Source organism: Capronia coronata (assembly GCF_000585585.1).
Source record: "Capronia coronata CBS 617.96 chromosome Unknown acBCG-supercont1.4, whole genome shotgun sequence".
Taxonomy (NCBI): Eukaryota; Fungi; Ascomycota; class Eurotiomycetes; order Chaetothyriales; family Herpotrichiellaceae; genus Capronia; species Capronia coronata.
Genome location: NW_006912896.1, coordinates 1,758,569 through 1,783,415, shown reverse-complemented (window position 1 = coordinate 1,783,415; position 24,847 = coordinate 1,758,569). Strand labels below are relative to the sequence as shown.

The 24,847-nt window shown below is 52.8% G+C and overlaps 11 protein-coding genes across 11 annotated transcripts; 7 read left to right on the top strand and 4 right to left on the bottom strand.

Annotated features, from left to right (window-relative positions):
* Nucleotides 1-283: 283 nt before the first annotated feature.
* Nucleotides 284-1,942, top strand: A1O1_05198 (uncharacterized protein; the record flags this gene model as incomplete). Its single annotated transcript, XM_007726084.1, has 1 exon — nucleotides 284-1,942. The coding sequence occupies one exon, from the start codon at nucleotides 284-286 to the stop codon at nucleotides 1,940-1,942; it is 1,659 nt and encodes a 552-aa protein (XP_007724274.1).
* Nucleotides 1,943-3,486: 1,544 nt separating this feature from the next.
* A1O1_05197 (uncharacterized protein) lies at nucleotides 3,487-4,105 on the top strand (the record flags this gene model as incomplete). The annotated part of the gene is made up of 2 exons (XM_007726083.1): nucleotides 3,487-3,660; nucleotides 3,761-4,105. The coding sequence occupies 2 exons, from the start codon at nucleotides 3,487-3,489 to the stop codon at nucleotides 4,103-4,105; spliced, it is 519 nt and encodes a 172-aa protein (XP_007724273.1).
* Nucleotides 4,106-4,910: 805 nt separating this feature from the next.
* A1O1_05196 (uncharacterized protein) lies at nucleotides 4,911-6,539 on the top strand (the record flags this gene model as incomplete). The annotated part of the gene is made up of 1 exon (XM_007726082.1): nucleotides 4,911-6,539. The coding sequence occupies one exon, from the start codon at nucleotides 4,911-4,913 to the stop codon at nucleotides 6,537-6,539; it is 1,629 nt and encodes a 542-aa protein (XP_007724272.1).
* A 1,381-nt stretch (nucleotides 6,540-7,920) lies between these two features.
* Nucleotides 7,921-9,165, bottom strand: A1O1_05195 (uncharacterized protein; the record flags this gene model as incomplete). The annotated part of the gene is made up of 2 exons (XM_007726081.1): nucleotides 7,921-8,596; nucleotides 8,651-9,165. The coding sequence occupies 2 exons, from the start codon at nucleotides 9,163-9,165 to the stop codon at nucleotides 7,921-7,923; spliced, it is 1,191 nt and encodes a 396-aa protein (XP_007724271.1).
* Nucleotides 9,166-9,601: 436 nt separating this feature from the next.
* Nucleotides 9,602-10,786, bottom strand: A1O1_05194 (uncharacterized protein; the record flags this gene model as incomplete). The annotated part of the gene is made up of 1 exon (XM_007726080.1): nucleotides 9,602-10,786. The coding sequence occupies one exon, from the start codon at nucleotides 10,784-10,786 to the stop codon at nucleotides 9,602-9,604; it is 1,185 nt and encodes a 394-aa protein (XP_007724270.1).
* A 366-nt stretch (nucleotides 10,787-11,152) lies between these two features.
* Nucleotides 11,153-11,485, top strand: A1O1_05193 (uncharacterized protein; the record flags this gene model as incomplete). The annotated part of the gene is made up of 1 exon (XM_007726079.1): nucleotides 11,153-11,485. The coding sequence occupies one exon, from the start codon at nucleotides 11,153-11,155 to the stop codon at nucleotides 11,483-11,485; it is 333 nt and encodes a 110-aa protein (XP_007724269.1).
* An 845-nt stretch (nucleotides 11,486-12,330) lies between these two features.
* Nucleotides 12,331-13,665, bottom strand: A1O1_05192 (tRNA-dihydrouridine synthase 2; the record flags this gene model as incomplete). Its single annotated transcript, XM_007726078.1, has 1 exon — nucleotides 12,331-13,665. The coding sequence occupies one exon, from the start codon at nucleotides 13,663-13,665 to the stop codon at nucleotides 12,331-12,333; it is 1,335 nt and encodes a 444-aa protein (XP_007724268.1).
* A 712-nt stretch (nucleotides 13,666-14,377) lies between these two features.
* On the top strand, nucleotides 14,378-15,486 carry A1O1_05191 (inorganic pyrophosphatase; the record flags this gene model as incomplete). Its single annotated transcript, XM_007726077.1, has 5 exons — nucleotides 14,378-14,575; nucleotides 14,631-14,650; nucleotides 14,712-14,811; nucleotides 14,859-15,041; nucleotides 15,100-15,486. 5 exons carry the CDS (start codon nucleotides 14,378-14,380, stop codon nucleotides 15,484-15,486), a joined length of 888 nt encoding a protein of 295 aa, XP_007724267.1.
* Nucleotides 15,487-16,175: 689 nt separating this feature from the next.
* A1O1_05190 (uncharacterized protein) lies at nucleotides 16,176-17,900 on the top strand (the record flags this gene model as incomplete). The annotated part of the gene is made up of 3 exons (XM_007726076.1): nucleotides 16,176-16,182; nucleotides 16,237-16,927; nucleotides 16,988-17,900. 3 exons carry the CDS (start codon nucleotides 16,176-16,178, stop codon nucleotides 17,898-17,900), a joined length of 1,611 nt encoding a protein of 536 aa, XP_007724266.1.
* Nucleotides 17,901-19,479: 1,579 nt separating this feature from the next.
* A1O1_05189 (60S ribosomal protein L33-B) lies at nucleotides 19,480-20,072 on the bottom strand (the record flags this gene model as incomplete). The annotated part of the gene is made up of 3 exons (XM_007726075.1): nucleotides 19,480-19,678; nucleotides 19,845-19,950; nucleotides 20,048-20,072. 3 exons carry the CDS (start codon nucleotides 20,070-20,072, stop codon nucleotides 19,480-19,482), a joined length of 330 nt encoding a protein of 109 aa, XP_007724265.1.
* Nucleotides 20,073-21,716: 1,644 nt separating this feature from the next.
* On the top strand, nucleotides 21,717-23,517 carry A1O1_05188 (glucose-6-phosphate 1-dehydrogenase; the record flags this gene model as incomplete). The annotated part of the gene is made up of 5 exons (XM_007726074.1): nucleotides 21,717-21,760; nucleotides 21,851-21,944; nucleotides 22,004-22,401; nucleotides 22,458-23,344; nucleotides 23,408-23,517. The coding sequence occupies 5 exons, from the start codon at nucleotides 21,717-21,719 to the stop codon at nucleotides 23,515-23,517; spliced, it is 1,533 nt and encodes a 510-aa protein (XP_007724264.1).
* Nucleotides 23,518-24,847: the final 1,330 nt, after the last annotated feature.

The window sequence follows — 24,847 nt, the reverse complement described above, 5'->3', positions numbered from 1 at the left end:
TTGTACTGAGAAGACCATCAACGACGACATCGAGGCCTCCATACACTTGCGGGGTACAACGGTCTCCCACTCGCTACCTTACCTCTATAGAACCCGACTGCGCTGCGACCCTACGACTCTCTATATCGAGCCTCGCGGACCTAGAGCCGACTGCGAACGACTCGACGATCCTCACTCATGTTTTGCCGCACAAGATAGAAATACACGCGAGTGAAGCCGATATATATCCATATACATATACATAGATCCGATATATGCACTTGGCCACAAGAACTTGAAGGCCATGTCGCGAGACGTCGAGACCAGACCTGGCAAACCGCCGGCGCCGCCATCATGGGCATCGGTGCCCAACAAATTCCAGCTGTTCGTCATCTGCAGCGTCCGCATCGTCGATTTCTTCCAGCAAGCCGCGCTGCAAGCATACATGTACTACCAGCTCAAATCGTTCTCGCCCTCGGCTACGGACAGCCAGATCTCGTCCGAGGCCGGTGTGCTGCAGGGCGTGTTCACGGCGGCGCAAGTCTTCACCGGCATTCTCTGGGGCAGAGTGGCGGATTCGCCGTCGTTTGGCCGGAAGAGTGTGTTGCTGATCGGCCTGACCGGACAGGGTCTGAGTTGTGTCGGCGTGGGATTCTCGCGGAGTTTCCCTGCCGCGGTGGTCTGGCGATGTCTAGGAGGGGCGATCAACGCGACGGTCGGCGGCGCCCGAACGTCGTTGGCCGAGTGCACGGAGAAGAAATACCATTCGCGCACATTCCTGCTGCTTCCGCTGGCGTGGAACATTGCCAACATCTTCGGCCCGCTGTTCGGCGGCCTCCTGTCGGATCCGGTGCACAACTACCCCGGGCTGTTTGGCGAGCATTCGACCTTCGGCGGCGCGGACGGCGTGGGCTGGCTCAAGACGTTCCCGTACGCGGCGCCCAACCTGTTCTGCGCGCTCGTCTTGTTCGCCGACGCCCTGCTCGTCTGGATGGGGCTGCGCGAGACCTTGGTCAGCAAGAAAGACCAGCCCGACCGCGGCATCGAGCTGGCTGAAAGCATCCGCTACCGCCTCAGCAACCTGGTCTTCCGCCGGTTCGGATACACGCAGCTCGGCCAGACCGAGGCCAACAACAACGGTCCAGATACGACCGGCTTGGACGACGAGTCCATGCCGTCGAGTACGCCGCTCACACCTCTCCCGCCCAAGGAAGTGGACAACATGGCCGCGGCCGCCAGCAACGACGCCTCCAAGGCTTCGGCCGCGTCACGGCTTCCTGATGTCCCCAAGGCGGCTCCGCCCTTCTACCACGCCTTCACGCCCAACGTGTTCCTGGTTCTGGCGACGGTGGCGATCATGGATTTCCAGATGGGCGGCTTCACGTCGCTGTGGACCATCTTCCTGTCGTCTGCGCGCCGCACCGACGAGGAAAAAGCCACCATCCGCCCGCCATTCGTCTTCACCGGAGGCCTGCAGTTCTCCGTCACCACGATCGGCCTGGCCATGTCGATCCTGGGCTTCGTCGGCATCTTCCTGCAGCTCACGCTGTATCCAACGATCAACGCCCGCTTCGGCCTTCTGCGGTCGACGCAGTGGTCGCTGTTTGTTTTCCCCATCGCCTACGCCCTGGCGCCGTACCTGTCGCTCCTGATCTCGCATCAGTTTCTGCTCTGGGTCGGCATCGTCGTCGTGGTGCTGTTGCAGGTTTCGGCCCGCACCTTCGCCATCCCCGGATCTGTTCTGCTCATCAACAATTCGAGTCCCAGTCCGGCCATGCTGGGCACCATTCACGGCATGGGCGCCGCCACCTCGAGCGCGTTCAGGACCATCGGTCCCATCGTCGCCGGGCGCTGGTACGCTCAGGGGCTAGAAAAGGGGATAGTTGGTTGGGCTTGGTGGTGGTTAAGCCTGGTCAGTCTGGCAGGCGTGGTGCCGAGTTTCTGGGCCAGAGATGGGAAGTGAAGGGCCTGATTTTGCTGCGGCCCATTGACGGGCATCTTGCGGAAAAGAAAGTCGTCTTTTTTTCATGAGCGCGCCTTGTTTCCAGCATGAAAGCGCCTCCTTTGAGCATTCACCCCGAAGAGAAGACGATAGTCCCAAAGAAAAGCAGGAAGGGGACCAGAGCAGAGCAATCGTCCCACAATGGCGGGGACATTGTGCTACGAGACTATACTTGCGCGTCTCGCTTCATCTGATGCATCTCCAGATATATACCACACACCGCGATTGACGGTCGTCGCTCGACGTTTTGCATAACTGATACCAATACCATCTATAGCCATGTCATGATGAAATCACTTTCTTCGGGGTCATCTGATCGTCAATTGACTCTTGCGTCTTTGTGGTCGTTTCGTTCGCATCAATCCAGAGCGGACATGATATCGACACGCGCTGAGGCTAGAATTCATGGATCTACACCCTGCACCACTTTTTCTCTTGTAAGCTAGGCCCGTCAACACTCTGCGACACAAACAGCCCTGCTGTCGCCTGGAGGCGGTAAGTCGGGTGGACCTGATCCGGAATGACCGACTTCATGTTGTGACAAGCTGGTGAGCTGACCACCGACCTATATACGGGGATGTTTATCTGATCCTGGATCGCACCAGCAAAGGTACATAGACACCCAGAGTAAGTAGTAGAGAGCAGAATACCATGCGGTACTAGAGTACACAATGGAAGATAGTATACAGATGGTATGTAAGTGAGTCATTGAACCTTGCATGTGTTCCAGGTTGAGCCTCATCTTGACCCCTGAACCAGGTGGGCACACGCAAGGCTCCCTGAGACACGGGGAAGCGGCATGGAACATCCTCATCTGGACTAGAACAGGCTACCGACCTCTACTATCGTTTCGAACAGCCATTTCCTTTCCTTTCTGAAAAGGTTCTTGGTCTATATTCACCCACATGAGCTTTTCGACACTGCTGCGGATGAATGAGAGACTTCTACCCGTAAAGAACGATGCTGCTTGACCTCTACACGGAAGTGCAATTCGCTTCGAGTTCGGCACGGCAAGAGCCTCATGGTCATTGTCGGCCCTCGACCCCTGCACGGCACGGTACCGCAATCGACACATCTCGAGTCTCAGCCGGGTCTCAAAGCGAGCGCTGACCGCCACCATCACGGCACGATCGCACGTGGCAGGTCCCATGAGGTGAAAGGTGCGACGTCGCGAAATGCTTGTCTGCCACTTGCAATTCAAATGTCATAGGAGATTCGATCGGATCACGGATGTGGAATTTCTTGAGACTCAGACTCTTGATCAAGAATGATCAAAGGGGCGGGGAGTAAGTAAGGTAGATGGGACCTGTCTATATATCCCCAGCATCGCCTCACCGATCTCAATCTCATTGTCTCATTTGCATATTCGTCGATCTCTCACAGCTGGTCTGTCGTTCTTGTTCTTGTTCTTGTCTTTTCTCTCGTTCTTCGCATCTCCTCTTGAGCTTTTTTTTCTCTTTTGCCAACATCCATTTGCTCAAGTCTACGGTCAACTCCTCAGCAACATGTATTTCTCCCCGGCAACCATTCTTCTCAGCATTGTCGCGGTGTCTGCGGCCAGTCCTGTGGGCATGCGGACCAATTTCAAGCGCGCCCTCACTGTCCGACCGTACAGCGACTTCCAAGTCTCAGATGGTGTGGCGGGCAATGCGCTGGACGAAGTCAATGCCCAATTCCCGGTACGTAACACAGATCACGAAGGACGCGGGGTTATTTGCTTTGGAGCATCCTTGAGAGGAAATGAAGAACTAACAGACAATACCCTCTGTTCTTCTCTAGATCGACACCTCCGATCTGGCATCTGTGTCCGCATCCGACCTCCAAATCCTCAAGGATGCTCGAGAAACCGCAGAAGACGCCGAGGTCGGCACAGGCGGGTTCAACGACCAGCTGGCCGCCGCTGGAGACGACACCGACACCACCGCCCTGCAGAACGGGAAGATCAAGAACAAGGTGCTGAAGCTGCAGTTGGAGGTTCTGGCCTTGCAGATCGAAGCCGCACAGGGAGATAGCAACCAGGACAAGATCGACGAGGAGACGACCAAGTTGAACAACAACATCGCATTGGACAAGAAGGCTGCTGGGGAGGATAGTGTTGGTGTGACTGCGACCTTTTCAGGGTAGATTGGCATGGACATTCGGCGCAATGGGAGGGCATATCACATCCACGATGAACCTGATGCTGACGATGATGTCCGTGCAAGCATAAAAGTACCATGCCGTCGGAAAGCAATTGATTGCTCTGCTGGCTCACCTGTTACCTGGCCACAAAGTATATACCTAGGTAGCTAGGCAGATTGTATCGGGGAAAGCCACATCATACCACAGGTTGTTTTTGCACCTTTTGAATCCTATACTCGAGACTCGGGAGGGAGAATGTGGATAGGGAGAAGTATGAGGTCTTTTCATCAAGCAGCTGACCGTCGATGATGCTTTGATCCATCCTTGTATATACAAGGCGACGTAGGTATGGGCGAAGACCAGGAAAGTGAGCGCAGGCGGCTTGAGACAGCGCAAGGAGCGTCTTCTAGCAGCTAACAAGGAAATCAGGTGGCATAGCAGGGACAGAAGTGTTCTGTCGAACGTTGAGATGGATCAATTGTTCATGGTGGCTGCTCAAGTAACTCTGTCCTTAGTACTACGTAGTAAATACTACGGGGCAGCACTTCTTCACTCAACGCGTCTCTTCACAAACGCGCCTTCGATTTCCGTGCCCATCGACGCACAAGATATTCTTCTGATCTACAGAACTCGATCAGTCAAGTCTTGATTGTCAGTGGCACACTTCCAACGCGAAGGACGGCTGAGGCGCTTTCGTGCCATCAGAAGCCGCTCTTCTGCTTCCATCGATCGCATCGACTCGCCCAGACGCCTCTCCTCGTCTTCCACTCACCCACTCCTTCTCCTCTACTTCGACCCCTTTGCAACCATGGAGGTGTCGGCTACCTCTCGCCCTCGAATCCCTGAACTGCCCAACGAGGTCCTCCAGAACATTTTTGACCATATCCGCCTCCAAGAACATCTCAAGAATGTCCGCCTGGCCTGCAAACTGTTTGCCATGCTCGTAGAGCCTTGCCTGTTCCGCCGCATGGTCTTGGTCCCCTATATCGACTGCCTCGAACCTTTTGCTCGATTGATGCGGGACAACCCAATTGCCCGTCATGTCAAGAGCATCTGGTATGACGTGAAATGGAGATACACCGCGGGGCTCCATCCCTGTCGCTCGGTTCAGCAAACATACGCGATCAGAGACAAAATGTCCGCTAATGGTCTCCTATCCCTCCGCGACGAAGGCTTGGAGATAATGCTGCTGTCAGAGTGTTGGAAAGTACTTCCCTCATTACGACGAGTCTTTATAGAAGAACTCCTACCTCGTGAGATCGATCCAGATCGACGTATGCCCGTGATTGGCATGATACCGTCCTACCTTTCACGACTTTTCAGAGATGCAGGTGCTGGCGATCCTGACCTTGAGAGGGGTGCAAGTTTTCATCCCCGCCACGAATTTGTCCCGGCCTCCAAAGCGCTGTTACTGTCATGTTACTCGGCCGGGACAAGACTCTCCGAGTTGGCCCTGTGCCAACTCGATTCGTCTACCTTCCTGAGAGGTCCAGGCGCGATCGGCGCTATCAAAGAGCTTTCTATGTACCAGACCGTCTTCGGCCAGCTCAAAGACTTGAGTCTATCCTTTGAACATTCCCCACAGTCAATTCCCTCGTTAGTCGAGCGTCAAAATTTTGCCCGCCTTGTCACTGCTGCTTCGAAGGTTCAAACCTTGTCCCTAACAGGCCCAGCCAAGCAAGGGGTCAACCTGCCCGATTCTCAAGCTGGACATTCCTGGCTAGCTTCTATTGTCAGAGATGGCGAGGGCAAGATCAGCAACAAAGTCGTTTTCCCACATCTTACTGTGTTGGATCTCTCCTGCATGCCCGGTCAAGAAGACGAGTTGATTGCTTTGATCAGCAACCACAGGAATACCTTGAAACATTTGACGATGTCAGATATGATGCTAGTCCCGGCGTCATCCGACGGGCCTTCTCCCTGTTGGATCCGTCTGTTCAAACAGATTCGATCCTACCAGATCGATGTGGAATTGGAAGCCTTCTTCTCGAATTCCCGCTCCCAATTGTTGCGCGTTGGCTGGGATCTCAGTCCTCCCGCCTCTTCGCTGAAGAGCATGATGCTGAAGTGGCTGCGTGGAGAAGGGAGTGAAGAATGTCCTATGCAGCGAGCCGCCGTCAAGTCCGACCTGAAAGGAGCCGACATTGAGCCCAAGGAAGAGGATTTCTTCGAGGGCGATCGAACAATCAGAATGCTGCGGGTTCCTATATACCTTAATGACGACCTTAGCGGCGACGACGACGACGACGACGACGACGACGAGAGCGACAGCTACGGCGACATCATGGACAGTGAGGACTCCTGGCCCGAAGAGTTCGACGAACGGTACGACGATTTCGACGAGTTCGACCAAGAAGGATATTATTACTACTCGGGATTCCATCAAGACTCAATGCTTGATGAGATGCTTGACTCGCTTGGCGCTCCTGAATATTGAAGACACCGCTTTCGACGCCGACCTGGTGTCTTATCTAACAGGCGATGTGATGTAGGCGTTCTATGAAAGGTCTTGAGATCTGATTGAGGAAGTTCTTCTTCCCGCAGAGGTTATTTGATTTGCGCGCCGAGAAGCAGCCATTACTGGGCGACGACGACGAAAGGTTTTCCAAACCTGCCACTGCATACCATGTCATTGTACGGCATCGGAATGCGAAAGGTGGTTCAGTGTACGAAGTCATGACATCGATTGTGCAAGTTTCTTTTAATACTTGATAGTTTATTGCTCCATTTCGACCCATTTCCTCGATTGCCGTCCACCCCAGTCTGCCATGAGACAGTTCTGGCGGACGTCGGTCTGCTATGATGCAGTTTCGGAGAACCCAAAGAGACCAATCGTCCACCTCAGTTTCAACATTGATTTCGCACGACGCAGCCAAGCGGTGCTTTTGTTCTTTCCTAGAGCGGCCGAGGGCCCAGATATGATGTGAATGATCAAATGCAACAGGGGTCCCTTTTCCCTTTTCCTTGTTCAGGACGTACTTTCCTAATTCTAGCCCTCTTGCTATACTGCACTGCTTTCTGTCATCTGTTCTGCAGCGATTCAGCATCATTTCTGGTCGGATCAGAGACACACAGAGAAGATTTGACAGCAAGACACTGCCGAATGATTCCTGCTTCGAAACAAGGCCATTCTCAGGCTTTCGAGGCCGATCGCGTCGATGTATATATATACCATTCACCAGGCGTCTCTTTCTTTTCTGTGAGGGTCTTTGTCCTGCAAAGCTCAGACCTATTTCCTATCGCCACTTGCCTATAGTCATACGCTGAATGTCAACCTACCCGTCATGTCGGACGTACTTGTCATAGTATTCGTATCTCCGACAGTAAGTACTCGAAGAAGAAGGCGATCTCTTGAGGCATATTTTTCTTGCTCCGCGTTACTTTGTCATCTGTGACCTTCTCGACTTGTCTGCGCTACCTGTTTCCGATGTCGTTCTACATCAATGGAATGCCTAAAGACGTACGGTACCAAAGTGCATGGAAGTGAAATGTGGGGAGATTGTAGCCTTCATGCTGCAAGTCAACATCCAGACACGAGGCTTACGTGCCTCATCAAGGATAGTTGAACAGGAGGAGCAGCGCTGGGCATCCCAGACGTGTCTCGACGAAATTGTCACCATGTTTCCATCAAGCTATAGCTCATAAGCCACAAGATGTGCGTAAGCACTTCTCTTACGCAGAAGAGCTGATATGAATCCTCAAACGCCGTCGCTGATGCAGCAATATGATATGTCCATCCGTCGTCAGCCATGTTTTCATTCATGCCTTCTCTCGGCATGCACCCGCCTAGTCCTCCATGAATGCAACCATCTTCTCAATCATGCGGCCAATATACCAGCGATCTGACAGGTCATGTCCAGCATGGAGAGCTGCTCGTCCACTCCATCAACGAGCCTCTTGTCGAACTCCGAGAAGATCTGAGTGAGTTTGTATTTCTTCTTAGTGTCCACCAAGTCGTCGAAGATGATTTTGGAGTACAGACTGGACAACAGCTCATTCGCGGCATAGCCTGAGGCCGTGATGTCTGTTATCTCGGCGGCTATGCGTTTATAGTTGCTGGTGTTGCCCTTCCTCAGGACGCCGAGAAGTTTGTCGGTCGACTCCGGGGGAAAGGTCCCGGCAAGTTCGTTGATGTCAGCTACACTGATACTCCCGGACGACACGGCTGTTGGGTCAACATCCTCCATCTCCTCATCGGAATCTTCGGAGATGGTCCTCGCATTCTTGCGTGTCCGCGAACTTGAATCAGTGTTGCTTGCTCCCACGAGTCGCGCAGCGCTCTGGAGAATCGTAATGGCTTTTCGAAGATCACCGTCGGAAACCTGCAGGGCTCTTTCAACCACACCCTGCTGATACTTTACGTTTTCTGCAGTCAGGATCTCCTCGATGCGACCTGTTGCCTGGCTGCCCTCAAGAGCTCGAAACCGATACTTCGAGCATCGGGAAGCAATCGGGTCGATGATGCGGCTCACGTAGTTGCAGCACAAAGCAAACCTGGACTCGAGTCAGCATTACGGTTGATGAAGTGCTTTAATCGGTAGATCAAACCTGGTTGTCCGAGCATAGGTCTCCATAGTTCTGCGAAGAGCGCTCTGAGCGTCCGACGTGAGCTGATCCGCTTCGTCCAGTAACACAATTTTGAACGGTGGACAAGGATACTTTTCTCGATACTGTGGAGTAGGATTGGCGAGATGTTGAGACGCGAACCCCTTGACTCGCTCTCGAACAACGCTCAAACCGCGTTCATCTGAAGCATTCAGCTCGAGGACTCGATGCTTCATGAGTTCCGGCCCGAAAAGCTCTCGGCATAAGGCTAGGATCGTGGACGTTTTCCCCGTTCCGGGAGGCCCGTAGCACAACAGATTTGGCAAGTTTGATGCATTCACCATCCTCCGCAGTATGTCAATGGCATGATCCTGGCTCTTCACTTCGTCGAGGCTCCGGGGTCGATACTTCTCCACCCAGGGTACCAGTGCGGGTGCTGGGCCAACGGGCTCATTGGGCTTTGACTTCGAGCTCGAGGCGGCGGCGGCGCGGGCCTTGTTGTCGAAAAAGTTCGCCATGGTCAGGGCCTCGCAGCTTCGGTTGGCGTCACCAGGACAGTCGCCGGGCGAGTGATTGGAACAGCAGAGGCTGGTTTTGGTCCTACTTCTAGAAGTCTAATGGGAGGTGGACGGTGGACAGCCAGAAGCGAAACGATACAAGAGACAATATCGAGGAATGGCAAGGAGGCGCAAATTAGTTATGGAGTTCATTGACTGCGGACGTCAAAAGTTGTAGACTGCGACGCGCTCAACTGCGGAGACCGCGTATAGTGGGCTTGGCGCGCATCACCCCCTGCACGCGACTGACGAGGCTGTGAGATCAGGAGGCCACCATTCCCAAATCGCTACGGCATCTATTATTGTAGTACAGCCCAACCCTGTGAGCGCAAGAGCTCGTTTCCTGCCCCAAACATGTCCATACTTGCTGGAATGGACTAAAGATGCTATTGCGTCTCTATAATTCATCCCTCGTTGTGGCGGTTTCCACCTCCACTTCCATCATTCGCTTCAAAGAATTCCGGGGCTGTTCGTCTTGCGCCTTCTCTTTCTCTTGCCCTTCTGCCATATAGTCAACAGTAGTGCTTGTCTCTTCAATCATGCGGCCGACCTTCTCGAGAATACTGTCCGCATTGACTGATGGCTGAGCAGGTCGTCTGTCCCATCCCGCACCTTTGGCCGGTAATTCCACTCTCTGCGACCGCATCTTTGGATTGAGCGTCGGCATTCCGTTTGCCTTCGTTCCAGGCATCGATATCGACAAGGATGGAGCTTTAGCAAACGATGGTGCAATATCTGGCCGACCAAGAATGGCCGACCCCAGACCTGATAGAGACCACAACAGGATCCGTATCGGCCACCAGATGAACAGCATCATAGGTCCATACAAGATTCTTCTGTAGAAAAGCCAACATATCGTCACGGCCAGTAAATAGAAGGAGCTCTTCAAAAACCAGGTGTCTGACTTGGTGCTGCGTACCAGCTGAGTGACGAAGCCTCGAGAAGCCTTCAACAAGTCGGTCGTCCCCGAGTAACTCTCGGTAAGAGATTCGAGGGCTTGTTGACTCTCTTCTAGTGTCTGCTGCGCAAATTGTGACTGCGCTAGCTCTCCCTCCAGTTGGTTATGCACACGTCGTAGTGCCATGGTAACATCGTCCGCCGCGCGCACGGCGAGCTCATCTTGCGTCAACTTCTCGTGCGTAGGGCGCATCCGAGGATGCCCATCGTTCTTCCGATCTGTGAATAGCTGCTCCCTTTGTTTTCTCTTCTCCTTCTCGAGATTCCTTTTCGCTTCGAGCTGGGCTCGTCTGAAATCGACCCTGGCGATCTTCAAGTCCTCCTCAAGCCGGGCCAGTAAGTCTGCGTTCCGCTCGTGCTCGCTGTCTCTTTGTCCTCTATGAATAGGATCACGCCGATGTGCCGGTACCGCATCGTCCTCGAGTTCCTGCCTCAAGATTTCTAGCGTATCTTCTTGTTCTCTCAGGTTGTCATGAATCTCGGTCGCAAGTTCGACTCGCCGGTCTTCTGGGTCTTCGGGACTATATGAGGTGGGAGAGAACTTTCGCAGTTCATGGATCAGATTTAGAGTCTCTCTATGCGCATCTGCGAGGGTCTGCAGTCGTTGTGTTAGAGAAGCAGACATACTGGTCTACCTGTGATAGGTGTACTTTCAGAAGGTGAGGAACGAAGAGTATCGCAGTTCAAGTTGACGGGGTTCGCGAATAGTGCAAACAGAACAAACAGGCGGGAATTCTCTAACGCGAATTTGCTCCGAAAGATCGATAGGAGCGCTTCTCACGTTCGGATGCTGTCTACTAGTACGTCTATACAAAGCACCACCACCACCACCAAGAGGTTAACCTTGGTCTTATTTCTTCTAGAGTTGTGGCGTGATCTCTGTTTCACATCACTGCTCTACGTTTACAGCCCTCTCTGATACCGAGTACCCGTTCGACTAGATACACCGAGTGCGCCTACAATTCTTCACGATCTGCAGAACGCTTTCATAATGATCACAACCTATTTAACGTCGATCAAAGTCGCCTTCAACCCCTTCCAGGCTACTTCGAGGGTGCCTAGGTTGTTCCTCAATCTTCTGCCGCCGGAAGCGCACAAGACCATCAAGATCAGCGCAATACAATATCCTCGTACATCAAAGGCGCCGGCCCTGCTGGAACTAGGGTTGAAGGATGGCAAGACGATGAACTATACATGGGAAGCTGAAGCTTCGGGGGCGGATGGCAAGGCTCAGAAGACGAAAAGAGCTGGGTTGAAAGATATTGTCGAAGAAGTAAACAGGCATGCGAGAGGATTGGCCAGGAAAGAAGAGTTAACCGGTTGATTTGATTCAAATGCATTGGAATACAGACCACGCGGTCCACGTTCTTGAGGAAGAGGCCAAGCGCGGCCAAGTCGACCTATTTGGCGTGATCTTCGGCAATTGAGACCGCCTGTCCATGCGCGCGCAGATCACTACAGAGCTCCCACGCTCTGGTCAACCCACTCGAGCTACTTCACGCAGAAGTTGTGTCTGCAGACCTGGAGCAGAGGCCGCCTTGGCTCCAACGGATCAGCGAGTATTTTGACAGCACAAGTGATGGGGGACACTCCGGTTTCAAGTGGCTGAGGAAGTCTGTTCGGGTCAAAAGAGAAAGCATGAGCATAACAGCGAACGCTAATGGACAGTGGCTGCTCCTGGCGTTCAAGGAGATGGACACCCACATCCGGTCTTGTAGGCACCGGACTGAAAGAAGCATGGCGTTTGGTAATGTACTGCGTGGAGGAACGAGTGATATGTATATAGGGGTGAAGCGCTCACTGCGAAATGACTTCTGCTTGAAACGAAGTTTTACATTATACACACCAGTAGTAGAAGATGTCCAGGCTTACCCACCATCGCGTTTCAATGATGCGTATCTCTCTTCATTCGAGCACCTTCTTCAGTCGTCTTTGGAGTCGACGGCCGCCCTTGAATGGGAACTGACATGCCGGAGTAAATCGCCCTGGTACTTCTGTTGAACATACCACTTCAAGAGCCGAGTGAACGGAGGTCAGCCCCTTCATGCCCTAGACAGAAGTGTCCCGTCTGCGGATTGCCGGTACATTCCATCATAACTGACTGATCAAAAGCCTTGCAGCCAAAAGCCCTGTAGCGGGCAGATACAGGACTTCTCAGTGCCTGCATCCTCATGCCGCGACTGCCATAGCTCCTTGCCCAACACCATCAAATCCTGCATTCTCGGCAGCTATCTCCCCCTTTTGCTTTTTCGTCCGCTCCTGACTTGGACTTTCGATTTGGCCATTTGAAGTGTCATTCGGTTCCAATGCTCTCTTCTTTTCTTGTTTCTTCTGGTAACTCTCCCTGTTCTGCTGCTTGTGTTGACGTTTGATATCGGTCTTGGTGATTTTCGGGACATCAAGGTTGAGCAGATGATCGACTTCCTTGGCTTTCTCCACCATCTCTGCATCAGATATCTGAAGGATCGACACCACCTCGCTGTAGCTTCGTGACATCTGCACAGGTTGATAGCCAGGATTCTTGCCCGGCATGAGCTGCGACAGCAGAAATTTCGTATTGCCGAATTTGTTTTCCACGCTCATTGCGAGCCGCAGATATTCTTCAACGACTTCATGCCAGGGGGCCACACCACCCTGCTCTTCAGAGCGAAATACGGAAGAATTGGCTTCTGCAGCCGTAGCAATCATTGCTCCATCCACGCCATACTCTTTTGCCAGAGCAAGCCCTTGGTCTCGAGACGTCACGTCTCCGTTCACCAGGCATGCCACTCCATGGCTTCTACAGATATCACCAATCATGCGGAGCTGATCACGAATCGCGCGCTCTCTCGGTCTCATAGGTGTTGTCCTGCAGTGTATGGTCAAGCCCACAATACCAGTTTTGCAAAGCTTGTTGACCAACGTAGACGTCAACTCCGGGGTCTCGAGGAGCCTGATTTTGACGCTGATTCCGATTTCGTGAGGGATGCCGACTTTCGTGACGAGCGCTGTCAGGATGTCGCACAGCAGGTCGGGAGTCCGTAACAGCGCTGCACCCATACCACCAGAGGTAGAGAATGGTTTGGGGCAGCCTGCATTCACATCGACTCCGCGCACATAGGGCGCAACAAGGGTGGCAGCTTGGACGGCGTAGTCAGGCGATGCAGTTCCGATTTGGTAGATTAATTTGTCTGATTCTCGTATGGGGTCGATGCGGTAGATGATTGACTCTTTTGGCGGCACGTCTGATTTGGAATTTTTGTTGTTGTTCGAACATCTGGTCCATTCTATGCAGCCTGTCCGAGGATTTGTTTTCTGGGTCGTACCAATCATGGATCGATCAACTGTCTCTGGACCCCATACCAGGTCTGCCCCATATTTCAGTGCCAGCAACCTCGATGGCAATTCTCCCGACCGCACCATGGGAGCCAGTACCACTTTGCCTCTATAATCGACACCTCTTCTTGGGATGGGCACTCGAGGAGCGCTCTGAGGAGACTGGTCGGCGGGTGGAAGCGATGTCATTTTGGCGGATGTGGGCCAAAGTGAGCGAAACGGTGTCAAGATGGATAGAGCGCGTCGTAGCAGAGACTGTGGCCGAGCAGCATGGCCGACAGTCATGTGGAGGTTGCAATGAGCAGTGAACGTCTTCGTCGTTCAGACTTGTTTTTGGTCGCGCATTTTGCAAGAGATGCAGTCGACGAACTTATCGAGAAATCTGAGCTGGTCACGTGCTGATAGAGGAAAGATGGCAGAGGCAATGGCGGTGTAATTAATTACCGTATTCTGGTCACGACAAATTCTCGGGGTTCGATGCAGTGCCTACAATCGCCAAAGCTTTGGAAAAAGGACCGAGGTGGAAAGAGAACAATCCCGTTAATGAGATATAGGGCCGACGAGCTATCTTGATTGATATCCTGACAGTCGTCCTGCTTCTGTCTTCTTCATGCACATGCTTCCATCTGCCGTTGCCATCTTCAGTCATTCATTCAAGCGAAAACTGAACCCGCGAGTCTGCAGCTGCATCTCAGGCTCCTTTCCTCCTGCCAGTCACAGATATTCGTCATTTCACCGCCAATCCTCAACGCCCCGCGCCCTGGCTCCCACCACGTCGACTCAAAAATCCATCTCTCCTCCTCTTCCCCGTCCAACATCCACAACCATAGCTTCTCAACGCTCCGAAGCCATTGCTCGACACCTGGCTACTGCTACCTCGTCGTCTTCCACTACAGCCAGCATGTCCTACAGCAAGCAGCCCTCCGAGTACCAGACTCGGAAGATTGGTGCTCTCCACACAAACGAATACAGATGCTACATCGAAAAGGATGGCGTTCCTGTCTCGCCGTTCCATGACATCCCGCTCTATGCCAACGAGCAGCAGACGGTTCTGAACATGGTCGTTGAGATTCCCAGGTGGACAAATGCAAAGCTTGAGGTGCGTTTGGCGCAGTCTGCCAATGCGTTGAATGAACGTGCTAACTTTTGATCAGATCTCCAAAGAGGAATTCCTGTACGCTGATGTGACCTCCAACTCCCTCATAACACGCAAGGCCTGACGCAAGTAATCACAGGAACCCCATCAAACAAGATGTCAAGAAAGGCAAACTTCGATTTGTGCGCAACTGCTTTCCTCACAAAGGCTATCTATGGAACTATGGAGCCTTCCCAAGAGTGAGTGGAAGTCACTATGCCTCCTCGAATTGGCTGACAAGTGGTAGACCTGGGAGGACCCAAATGTTGTCCATCCTGAGACCAAGGCAAAGGGCGACAATGACCCGCTGGATGTCTGTGAGATCGGTGAACTTGTTGGCTACACTGGACAAGTCAAGCAAGTGAAAGTCCTTGGTGTTATGGCATTGCTAGATGAGGAAGAGACAGATTGGAAGATCATTGTCATTGATGTGAGTTGGAAAGATCCTACCTGTGAAACCCCCGCATTCTGACCAATGTCCATATTAGATCCACGATCCTCTTGCTCCCAAGTTGAACGACATTGAAGATGTTGAGCGTCATCTGCCTGGCCTTCTCCGCGCTACCAACGAGTGGTTCCGTATCTACAAGATCCCAGACGGAAAGCCCGAGAACCAATTTGCATTCAGTGGCGAGTGCAAGAACAAGAAGTATGCCGAGGAGATCATCCGCGAATGCAGTGATGCTTGGGAACGTTTGATCACTGGCAAGCAGCAACGTGGTGACATCAGCCTCGCAAATGTCACAAACACCAGCTCCCCAGACCGCGTCGACCAGTCTCAGCTCTCAAAGATTCCTCCTGGCCAGAACCTCCCTCCTGCGCCGATCGATGGAAGTGTTGACAAGTGGTTCTTCATCTCTGGTGCGGCCGTCTAAGATGAAGCGCACCGAAGGATTTGGCTGATTTGACTCAGGTGCTGGAGCTACCTCGGATGATTACACCAAATAAAGGAGGATCACCAGAGTTTCAAGAAGTTGTCCGTCAGGTAGAACGTCTTACAAACCGTCTTAGATAGACCAACCAGGCCTCTAGTACGGGGTAGCTAATGCAATCCAATTAGCTAGCTGTAACCAACCTTGCATCGTTAGAACAGATTCCACAGACTGCAACCCCTCAAATTAGGGACACGTCAAATAATTCCAAACTCCGGCGGCGGGATACGCGTATAGTGCGATCCTGTCTTGTTACTACGTACAACAAAGCCCCTTTCTCGAATCATGACAGTTATAATCCGTCAAGTGCCCTTCAGTTGAACACTGTTGCTGTACTCACTGCTGCTCCGTCACTTAGTGAGTTCAAGCCTTGGGCAAGCTGCCAGGAACACGCGCGGCAACCCTGTCCCTGAGACCGACAACTCTCACCGACGCGGTTTGCTGATGAGATGCAGAGGACTGCCGGTGCATCATGGAGCGGCACGCCCGCAGTCAAGGGTTCGACAGAATCCATGCGCATGTGCTTGCTCACATTCTGTCTGATTGGACTACAGTACATTGAGGCTGAGGCGCATCCTTGCTGAGATCTACCCCCCGCTAATACCGCGTACAGATTTACCTGGGGAATTGAGATGACCTGTGAGGAACACCGCTTGATCGCGTTACACAGACCGGACTGACCTCATGTCACAGATGGCACTCCGTACCTCCTCCAACTCGGTCTCACGAAATCCAAGACGTCGCTGGTATGGATCGCCGGACCACTGTCGGGGTTGATCATGCAACCCATAGTCGGGGCCTATGCGGACAAATCGACTTCAAGATATGGCAGACGCAGACCATATATGATTATTGGCGCGCTCATTACCGGCCTCGGCCTCTTGCTGCTGGGCTGGACCTCTGAAGCCGTGGGATTGTTCATTGCGGAAGGGGAGACCAAGAAAAGTGTCACAATCCTAGTCGCGGTACTCTGTATCTACGCTCTCGATTTCTCGGTCAATGCGGTCCAAGCCTGCAGTCGAAGTCTCATTGTCGATACACTGCCAATCTCACAGCAGCAAGCAGGGTCGGCATGGGCATCCCGGCTCACTGCGGCTGGACACCTGCTAGGATATTTCATCGGCACCTTTGACCTAGTGAAGATATTCCCACCTTGGCTAGGAGGAGACACGCAGTTCAAGAAAATGACAGTCATCTCGGCGCTGGCACTCTGGGGCACGGTCGGCGTGACTTCGTGGGCTGTTACAGAGAGAGTAAGGCTGCCAGGAGACAATGACGAGACTTCCATCAAGGACGTTCTTGCGAACCTGTGGCAGAGAACCACGCATCTTCCGCCTCGAATCAAGGCCATTTGTTGGGTACAGTTCTGGAATTGGGTGGGATGGTAAGTGGTGATTCGTCCCTCGAGCTGGTGCGTGACCAGAACTGACGATCTGTTGGATAGGTTTCCATTCCTCTTCTACTCGAGTACGTTTGTGGGAGAGGTGTATTATCGGTACGAACACCCAGCGCCTGAGCCCGGCGAGAAAGACGAGCACGATGCCCTGGGAAACATTGGCAGACTCGGGAGTGTGTCACTGGTACTCTTTTCATTGATCACCTTCTGCTCGTCCGTGATACTGCCCTACATCATCCGAACCCCGGACGCAGCAGCAGAAAAGTTCACTCCTCGCCCGCCTCGAGCATTGACGAAAACCGCCCAGATCCTCCTGATGAAGGCATATACTCTCCAACCCGACTTGACCTCTGCATGGATGTGGTCGAATTTGCTGTTTGCCATGATCACAATTTGCGCACCTTGGGTCCACAGTCTGGCCTCTGCGACCGCCCTTGTTGCTTCGTGCGGCGTTCCCTGGGCGGTTTCATGCTGGGCTCCATTTGGGCTGCTCGGAGTTGAAATCAACAAGATCTCCGCGGGTCCTCATGCGCAGCTACACGGTCCCACTGCTCCGGGCTACACCGCTGTCCGCGGTAGCATCGAAGAAGGAGATGAAGACATTGAGATGGAGGAGGCACTGCAAAGACGCCGTGGGCTTTCCGAAGGGGTTCTCATGATCAATCATCCCAGTGATCATGGAGCACATTCATCGACTGGAGAGCTTGCAGGCGTCTACCTGGGCGTGTTGAATGTCTATACGACATTGCCTCAATTTGTCGGCACATTCCTCAGCTGGATCATTTTCACACTTCTTGAGCCGAACAAGGATGATGTCGTGGCTGACGAGGATCCTGACCACCATCGCTGGTTAAGTCTGAAGAAGAATGCGCCCAACGCGATTGCTATCTGTTTGTTCGTCGGCGCAATCTGCTCAATCATCGCAGCAGAAGCCGCCAGGAGACTGAGAAGGATGACTTGAGCAAGGCACGACCCCAAGTCAACCATGACCAGAATGTCGCCCAACCCGGTGCGATCTAAGCACCAACACTTCGCCCAAGGGAATGGCCCGTCATTCCTGGGGCCACCTCCTCTCCGGAGGAAATGCATCACCACCTCTGAGATATTGGTCATGCAAAGAGAGCCAGGATACCGGAACAACGTTTACCCCATAGATATGGTGAGCGAGCCTCGACGTACGGTCTCCAAAGCATTTGAGCTTTACAATATGCCTTGAGGTGGTATTGTCTCAGACGGTGTCCGAACCTGTTCACTCTAGACGACGTGGGCATGCTAAGCAGATGAGGCAGGGGGTGGTGTTTGCAAATCTCGGAGCAAACGTTCGATGTTCTCGAGTGCGGAAAACGGCTTCCGGTGCGAAACGCTGACGAGAGACCTCCTGAGAGTCGATGAGGGCCAGCAAGGCTGACTGTCATTGACAGTGTTCGTCGAAGCTTTCGAGATGGGTCATTAATATTTCAACCAGGCTTTGGGCTTGCATAGTCTGGTTGCATGATACGCACGTCGTGTGCACTCTAATACTACTCATAATTCACCTTCTTTCTCCCTGTTACTTTGGCCCTGCCCTCTAATACCAAGTCAGTGCCGGGGTGTCAATACCTATTGTAGGGTTGGTGGAGACCAACACTCTTAGCAATATAGCACGATCAGGATCGACCGGCGCCGAACCACCATCCTAATCTCCTACTTCAAGAGGGAAGGCGTCGTGCAAGATTCGTGCCGTAGCGATCTGATCACGCTCTAATGATGACTGCAAACACGCATGGCGGGCTCGTTTTTGCGGATCTGGCTCCTTGCGCTGATCCGTCACGTTCGAGATTCTGGTTGCAGGGCGCGCTGCTCAACGAGATGAACGAGAGTTGATCCCAGGAATGACAACGCTCTGGGAATCACGAACAGATCAAAGCCCACGGGCATACGAGGCGGGCATGGGGGTAATGTGACAATATCTCAGCTACGTCAATGTGCATAGACTCCGACACCTGTGGGAGTAGACCATGAGATAATCGGCACCGGCCCAAGGAACCAGAAGGCGGAAAGCCAATACTTGAGCCTTCCATCAGCATGAAAATGTAGCGACTTGGGCAAAACGAAGAAAGCAGAAGAATCAAACAACATGCACCAACTATTCACCAGCATGAACTCGTCTGGACTGAAAATATCAACCGCCCACAAGGTGGCCAACTTGCCGGGTGTCGCAGCGGGCGGTGGTCTAGGAAGAAATCCATAACTCGAAATACTCATCGACTCAGAGGAAGAAGCTTGAAGAATTTCTTTTTGGTTCATTCCCGCGCATAGAAAACAGTGCGCTCGAAACTGAAAAGTTGTCTTGTCCGTACCGTGCCATGCAATAATTCGTTCCTTCTCCGATGGCGATCATCCTTTCATTTTGGAATCGCATCCTCGAAGTACGTCCCAGCCGGTAGCGACACCTTGCCAGCTGGCATTTCCGTTGCATTCAACGACCTCCACCGCGGCGCATCAATTCTCACGCCTCGCACACCGCCCTCCTCCATTCCCCGGCGAAAAGGAAAAGCAAATCATATCGAGCTGGGGTAGAGCATGACTCTGACGCTAGCACCGAAGCTCTTGGGCGGCAGGTTGTGGTTGAATCTGGCTCGCACGACACCGCTGTTTCCGTGTGGTCGAGCAATCTTGCCCCAGATCACTCGGATCTTGCTGCCCCGTCGTTCTTTCGAGGCTCGGTAGACGAATGCGACGCGCTTGCCCAGGTAGAACCTAAACCACCAATGAATGTCAGTCACCCTCCCATGATCCTCAATGCGTGAACAAGATGTCATGATGCCAGTTCGCTCCGATAACACACGGCATCTACGCCGATCCCTCTCTTGCGTGTATTCGTTGTCGTGTGTCTTGGGTAGGTATTCAGAAAAGAAAAACGTACTTTGCGGCCTCGGTGTCTTCGACTCCTTCAATCTTCACCAGAGAGACGTTCGGGTTGGTGTTGCGCTTGCCTCGTTGGTAAGACAAGTGCTTGCCCTTGACGTATACTGCAGGAGAGAAGAAGCGTCAGTCTCACTTTCCATCTACTGCTCATGATCTCCAGAAGGCGCCCTCGACGGCAGTCAAGGGTGCGGGTGTGCTCACATCGGTGATTGCTGTCGGCGACCATCTTGACGGTGTTGCTGTGCAAAAGGGACGAGGCGGAAAGGAAAGTCGGCGTCCGAGAACGATGCTGGTCGAAGGGAGATTGTCTCTGGTTGCTCGTCGTCGAAATGCTCCCAGGTTGAGGCCGCAGTCACGAAAATTGCAGGTGGGCTTCAGGTTGTGTGTGCACTAGGACGAATCCGGGTGGCAGCGCCAAGATTTCAAGCCGCAGCCGCGGCCACACGTGACTGCGGCCGGATTTGCTGCATTCGGACTAGAGCCCATCGAACAATAATCTTCTCCCCCCCCCCCAATGAGGTCCGGATTCAAGTTGTTCTTCTCGCAGTCTGGCCTCTATTTTGAACATTCCAATGCGTCAAGCGGCCATCTGAAGCGGTTTGCAGACCTTCGCAGACCGGGGAATTCGAACCAATGGCATATAGTCCCCAATCTACGATTCCTAGTGACGAGAGCCTGCTTAACACCTGTTGCCAAGTTGCTTGCCAGCTGTCGACAAGATGCTTTCGGAGATAAGATCTCATAATACCCGTGCCGATGTCCCAAGTTTCAGGTATTCCTCCGGAGGAGAGTACTCCGGTGGGTGCCCGCGCTGCCGCAGGGAAAGCAACCTTACAGAAAGGACTCTCTCACATCCACAGTGCGCACCTAGAGTGGCAGTTCATGTTGTGGTAAGAACCGAAATACTAGTAGGACCAGTGTCACCAATCCCACCGCAGTTGGCAACAGCAGAAAACGAATATTTGCATAATCAGCTCGATTACATAATGATGCAAGCATGACGAAGCATTTCCTTCTCAGCGGCGGTGCGCAGGGTTGTCGAGGGCTAAGGAGGCCCATTTACTGCTAGTAGTAGGCCAGCCGAGGATTCCGCCGCAACTCAACTGGGATCTTGGAATGGATAGATGCACTCAACTGTAGCCTGAGAGGGAAGAAGCGAGGCTGTAATCAGTACAAGTAGTAGCTGCTATATACCACTTCAAGTTGGTGCTGTTGCTTACATGGACTGATTAGGTAGGTATGAGGGAGTAGTGGCGACAGATTGAGTGCAGGAGAACAGGATATAACGGGCGTTAATAATGAGTTGATTCCCCTGAACAGTGATATCTCTCTCTGTGTTCTGTACTGCACTCGATATTGCTCATCTCGCCGTATTAATAAGAGAGTCCTAAACACCAGCGGGACGCAGACTCCGGTTGACGTCAGGGCTCAGTGCCGGCAGAACTGACTACAGAGTAAAGGTCTCTACAACTAGCAGCTCCAGGCAGCATTGAGCACCCTGTCCTCCAATTGTCACAGGCCATTATTACTGAGGGGCGGCCGCAAGCTGTCAACTCCCGGCGCAAGCGGACAACGACTACGCCATACAACGCTCCCACAACTCACAACAGCTCAACAGCAGCTCAGGCTCAACTCTACACTCTCACAAATTCCTCGCTGCCCCACCACAACCTCTCATACCCGGCGATCCATTGAGAGAAAGCCCGCCGCAGTTCTGACTACTGCTGCAATTAAATCATTTATTTCCGAAGCAGCTTTGTCATTGTGCCCCCAGCCCTCACTTCTCATACACCAACGTTTAATTTCCTGTTGCTCCCCGTGATTCTTCTCTATCTCTGCTCTCACCTCTCTACCACCGACATCCTTCATCATGGCAGACACCGTCGTTCGTCCCGATGATCCCGAGAATGCAGGGTGAGTTCTCCCAGCCCGGTCGCGCCGCTGCTTGACTACCCCCCACTACGTTGTAGTGAATCTGACAAACTGACCTTGAATCTACCACAGCACCTTCGAGTTGAAGGAGAATACCGTCATCGTAGTCCTGGGCGCGTCTGGCGATCTCGCAAAGAAGAAGACCTTCCCCGCCCTGTTCGGCCTGGTGAGTCCACCTCGAGGTGCAGCATCACGAGGGGGTGATAGTCGCTGACGAAGTGATAGTTCCGCAACAAATTCCTGCCCAAAGACATCAAGATCGTCGGATATGCTCGAACCAAGATGGACCACACCGAGTTCCTCAAGAGGGTCAGGTCCTACATCAAGACGCCGACCAAGGAGTCCGAGGAACAACTCGAAGAGTTCTGCTCAATCTGCAGCTACGTTGCCGGACAGTATGATCAAGACGAGCCTTTCCAGGTCCTTAACAAGCACATTCTCGATATTGAGCAAGGCCGAGAAGAAGGAAACAGAGTCTTCTATATGGCTCTGCCTCCCAGCGTCTTTATCACAGTCTCCGAGCATTTGAAGAGAAACTGCTACCCCAAAAAAGGCATTGCCAGAATTATCATAGAGAAGCCTTTCGGCAAGGACTTGGGCAGCTCGCGGCAGTTGCAGAAAGCGTACGTGTGCACCACAGGAGTTTGGCATTGTCCGTCCGTTGCTAACTGCTTATCAGCCTGGTGCCCGATTGGAAAGAAGAGGAGATCTTCCGTATTGATCACTACCTTGGAAAGGAAATGGTCAAGAACCTGCTCATTCTCCGATTCGGTAATGAATTCCTCGGGGCCACCTGGAACCGCAATCACATCGACAACGTTCAGATCACCTTCAAGGAGCCTTTCGGTACCGAAGGACGAGGTGGATATTTCGATGAATTCGGTATTATTCGTGACGTGATGCAGAACCATCTGCTGCAAGTCCTCACCCTCCTTACCATGGAGCGACCCATCTCCTTCTCTGCAGAAGATATCCGTGACGAGAAGGTCCGAGTCCTTCGAGCCATCCCCGCCATTGAGCCCAAGAATGTCATCATCGGTCAATACGGCAGATCGTTGGATGGCACCAAACCGGCATACAAGGAGGATGACACAGTGCCCAAAGACTCCAGGTGTCCGACGTTCTGCGCCATGGCTGCCTTCGTCAAAAACGAGAGATGGGATGGTGTGCCTTTCATTCTCAAGGCCGGCAAGGCTCTCAACGAGCAGAAGACCGAAATCCGGATCCAGTTCAAGGATGTCACATCCGGTATCTTCAAGAACATCCCTCGCAACGAGCTTGTTATCCGCATTCAACCCAACGAGTCCGTCTACCTCAAGATGAACTCCAAGTTGCCTGGGCTGTCCATGCAGACCGTGGTTACCGAATTGGATCTCACCTACAGGCGCCGCTTCTCGGACCTGAAGATCCCAGAGGCATACGAGAGTTTGATTCTTGATGCTATGAAAGGAGATCATTCCAACTTTGTCCGTGACGATGAGCTCGATGCCTCGTGGCGCATCTTCACTCCTCTACTGCATTACCTTGACGAGAAGAAGGAGATCGTCCCAATGGAGTACCCATACGGTAAGTGTTCAGTCCCCATCTTCTAACCAGACTTACTGTGACTAACCCCGTTTGTTCCCACAGGCTCCCGTGGCCCGGCTGTCCTTGACGACTTCACTGCCTCGTATGGCTACAAATTCAGCGATGCAGCGGGCTATCAGTGGAACACTGAAAGCACACCTAACAAGTTGTAGTCCGGCTTGCATTGGTGCCACGACCTGGGCCATAGCATGTGGGCACGAGAGTGTGCCGAGCATGGTCGTGAGAAGGTTCTGCCTTCCCCCTGACGGTGACGAACATCCACGAAAAGTGATTTGCTGGATCCGAGCATGAGCATGAGCAGTTGGGATGCTGGAGATGATAGCAATTCAATACGGCGGCTGGACATGATGTCCGGTCCAAGGATGGCCCTTGACTTAGCTTGCCTGATTGTGGGTAGATAGAGTTTTACAACGAGTGTGCATACAAGCAGGGAAAGGAGCGAGATCTCGCGAGATATGGTGCCTCACCTAGGTTCAGATCATCCTTCAGCTTGATGGACGTTTGGGAAGCTTTCGGCTCGGTGAGGATCGGCTCGGAGTCCTCGCTTCCATATAGCTAGAAACATGTTTGCTTGAGACCGCGTTTCCGTCAAGTGCAGCAGTGTCGTGCGATGGGAGTAAGATCGGTGTGCTTTCAAATCCAACATACGGGATGTGAACACCATCTGCCAGCGCTCAATTGTGGTATTGCCGTCATCCACCAACCTGATCGCCAGTAGCCGACTCGTTCTTTGTCGGTTCGCATCTGGTGGGAGAGTCGACGATTCCATAACCGGGGCCGGCAATGTCGCGCTATACCAACAGGTCAACGTCGTCAGCATCGCCTATTGTCCGTCTTCTTCCTCATTCAGTGCGTAGTATAGCATGGCGAAAGCCTGGGACTGCCTCGGCATGAACCCCCGACGGCTCGTCAGCGTGGAGTCTGCTGATTCATCTGTGTTGTCTTGCGTCAGTCCGGGAAAGCCGATCGGGCCTGGTCATCTGAAACACTGGTTGGTGGCTGTACCGCCTCAGAGTATCTCGAGCTTCTTCACTTCGCTGGCCATGACTGAAAGAGTCACATGCTCGGGTCTGCGCATACCAGGTGAAAGGTGAGGGTTCCGCAAGTCCGAAATCCACTGTAGGTCCGTGATACGGCTTGTTCAACAAGGAGATCCCACGTTGTTCCATCATCGTGGTGAGACAGAGGCAATAACAACTCACTGACGTTCGTTGCTTGGACGGGTCGCTGGACAGAGTATCTGCAGTCTCGGTATAGGCAGAATAGATGGATTCTGCGCGGCGCCCCAGAATATCCACTCATCATACATGGTTGCAATCGCGCACCCGATCATTCAGCGAAAACATGGTATAACCTCCCTTTGCCTTTTGCTCTTGAGAAGTCAAAAGGGGCAGCTTCACAAGCGGCTGCGCATCTCGTCAGCAGCAAATGACAACTTCACTTTCGATACTAGAAGTATTTCCGTCCGACGCAAGCTGCACT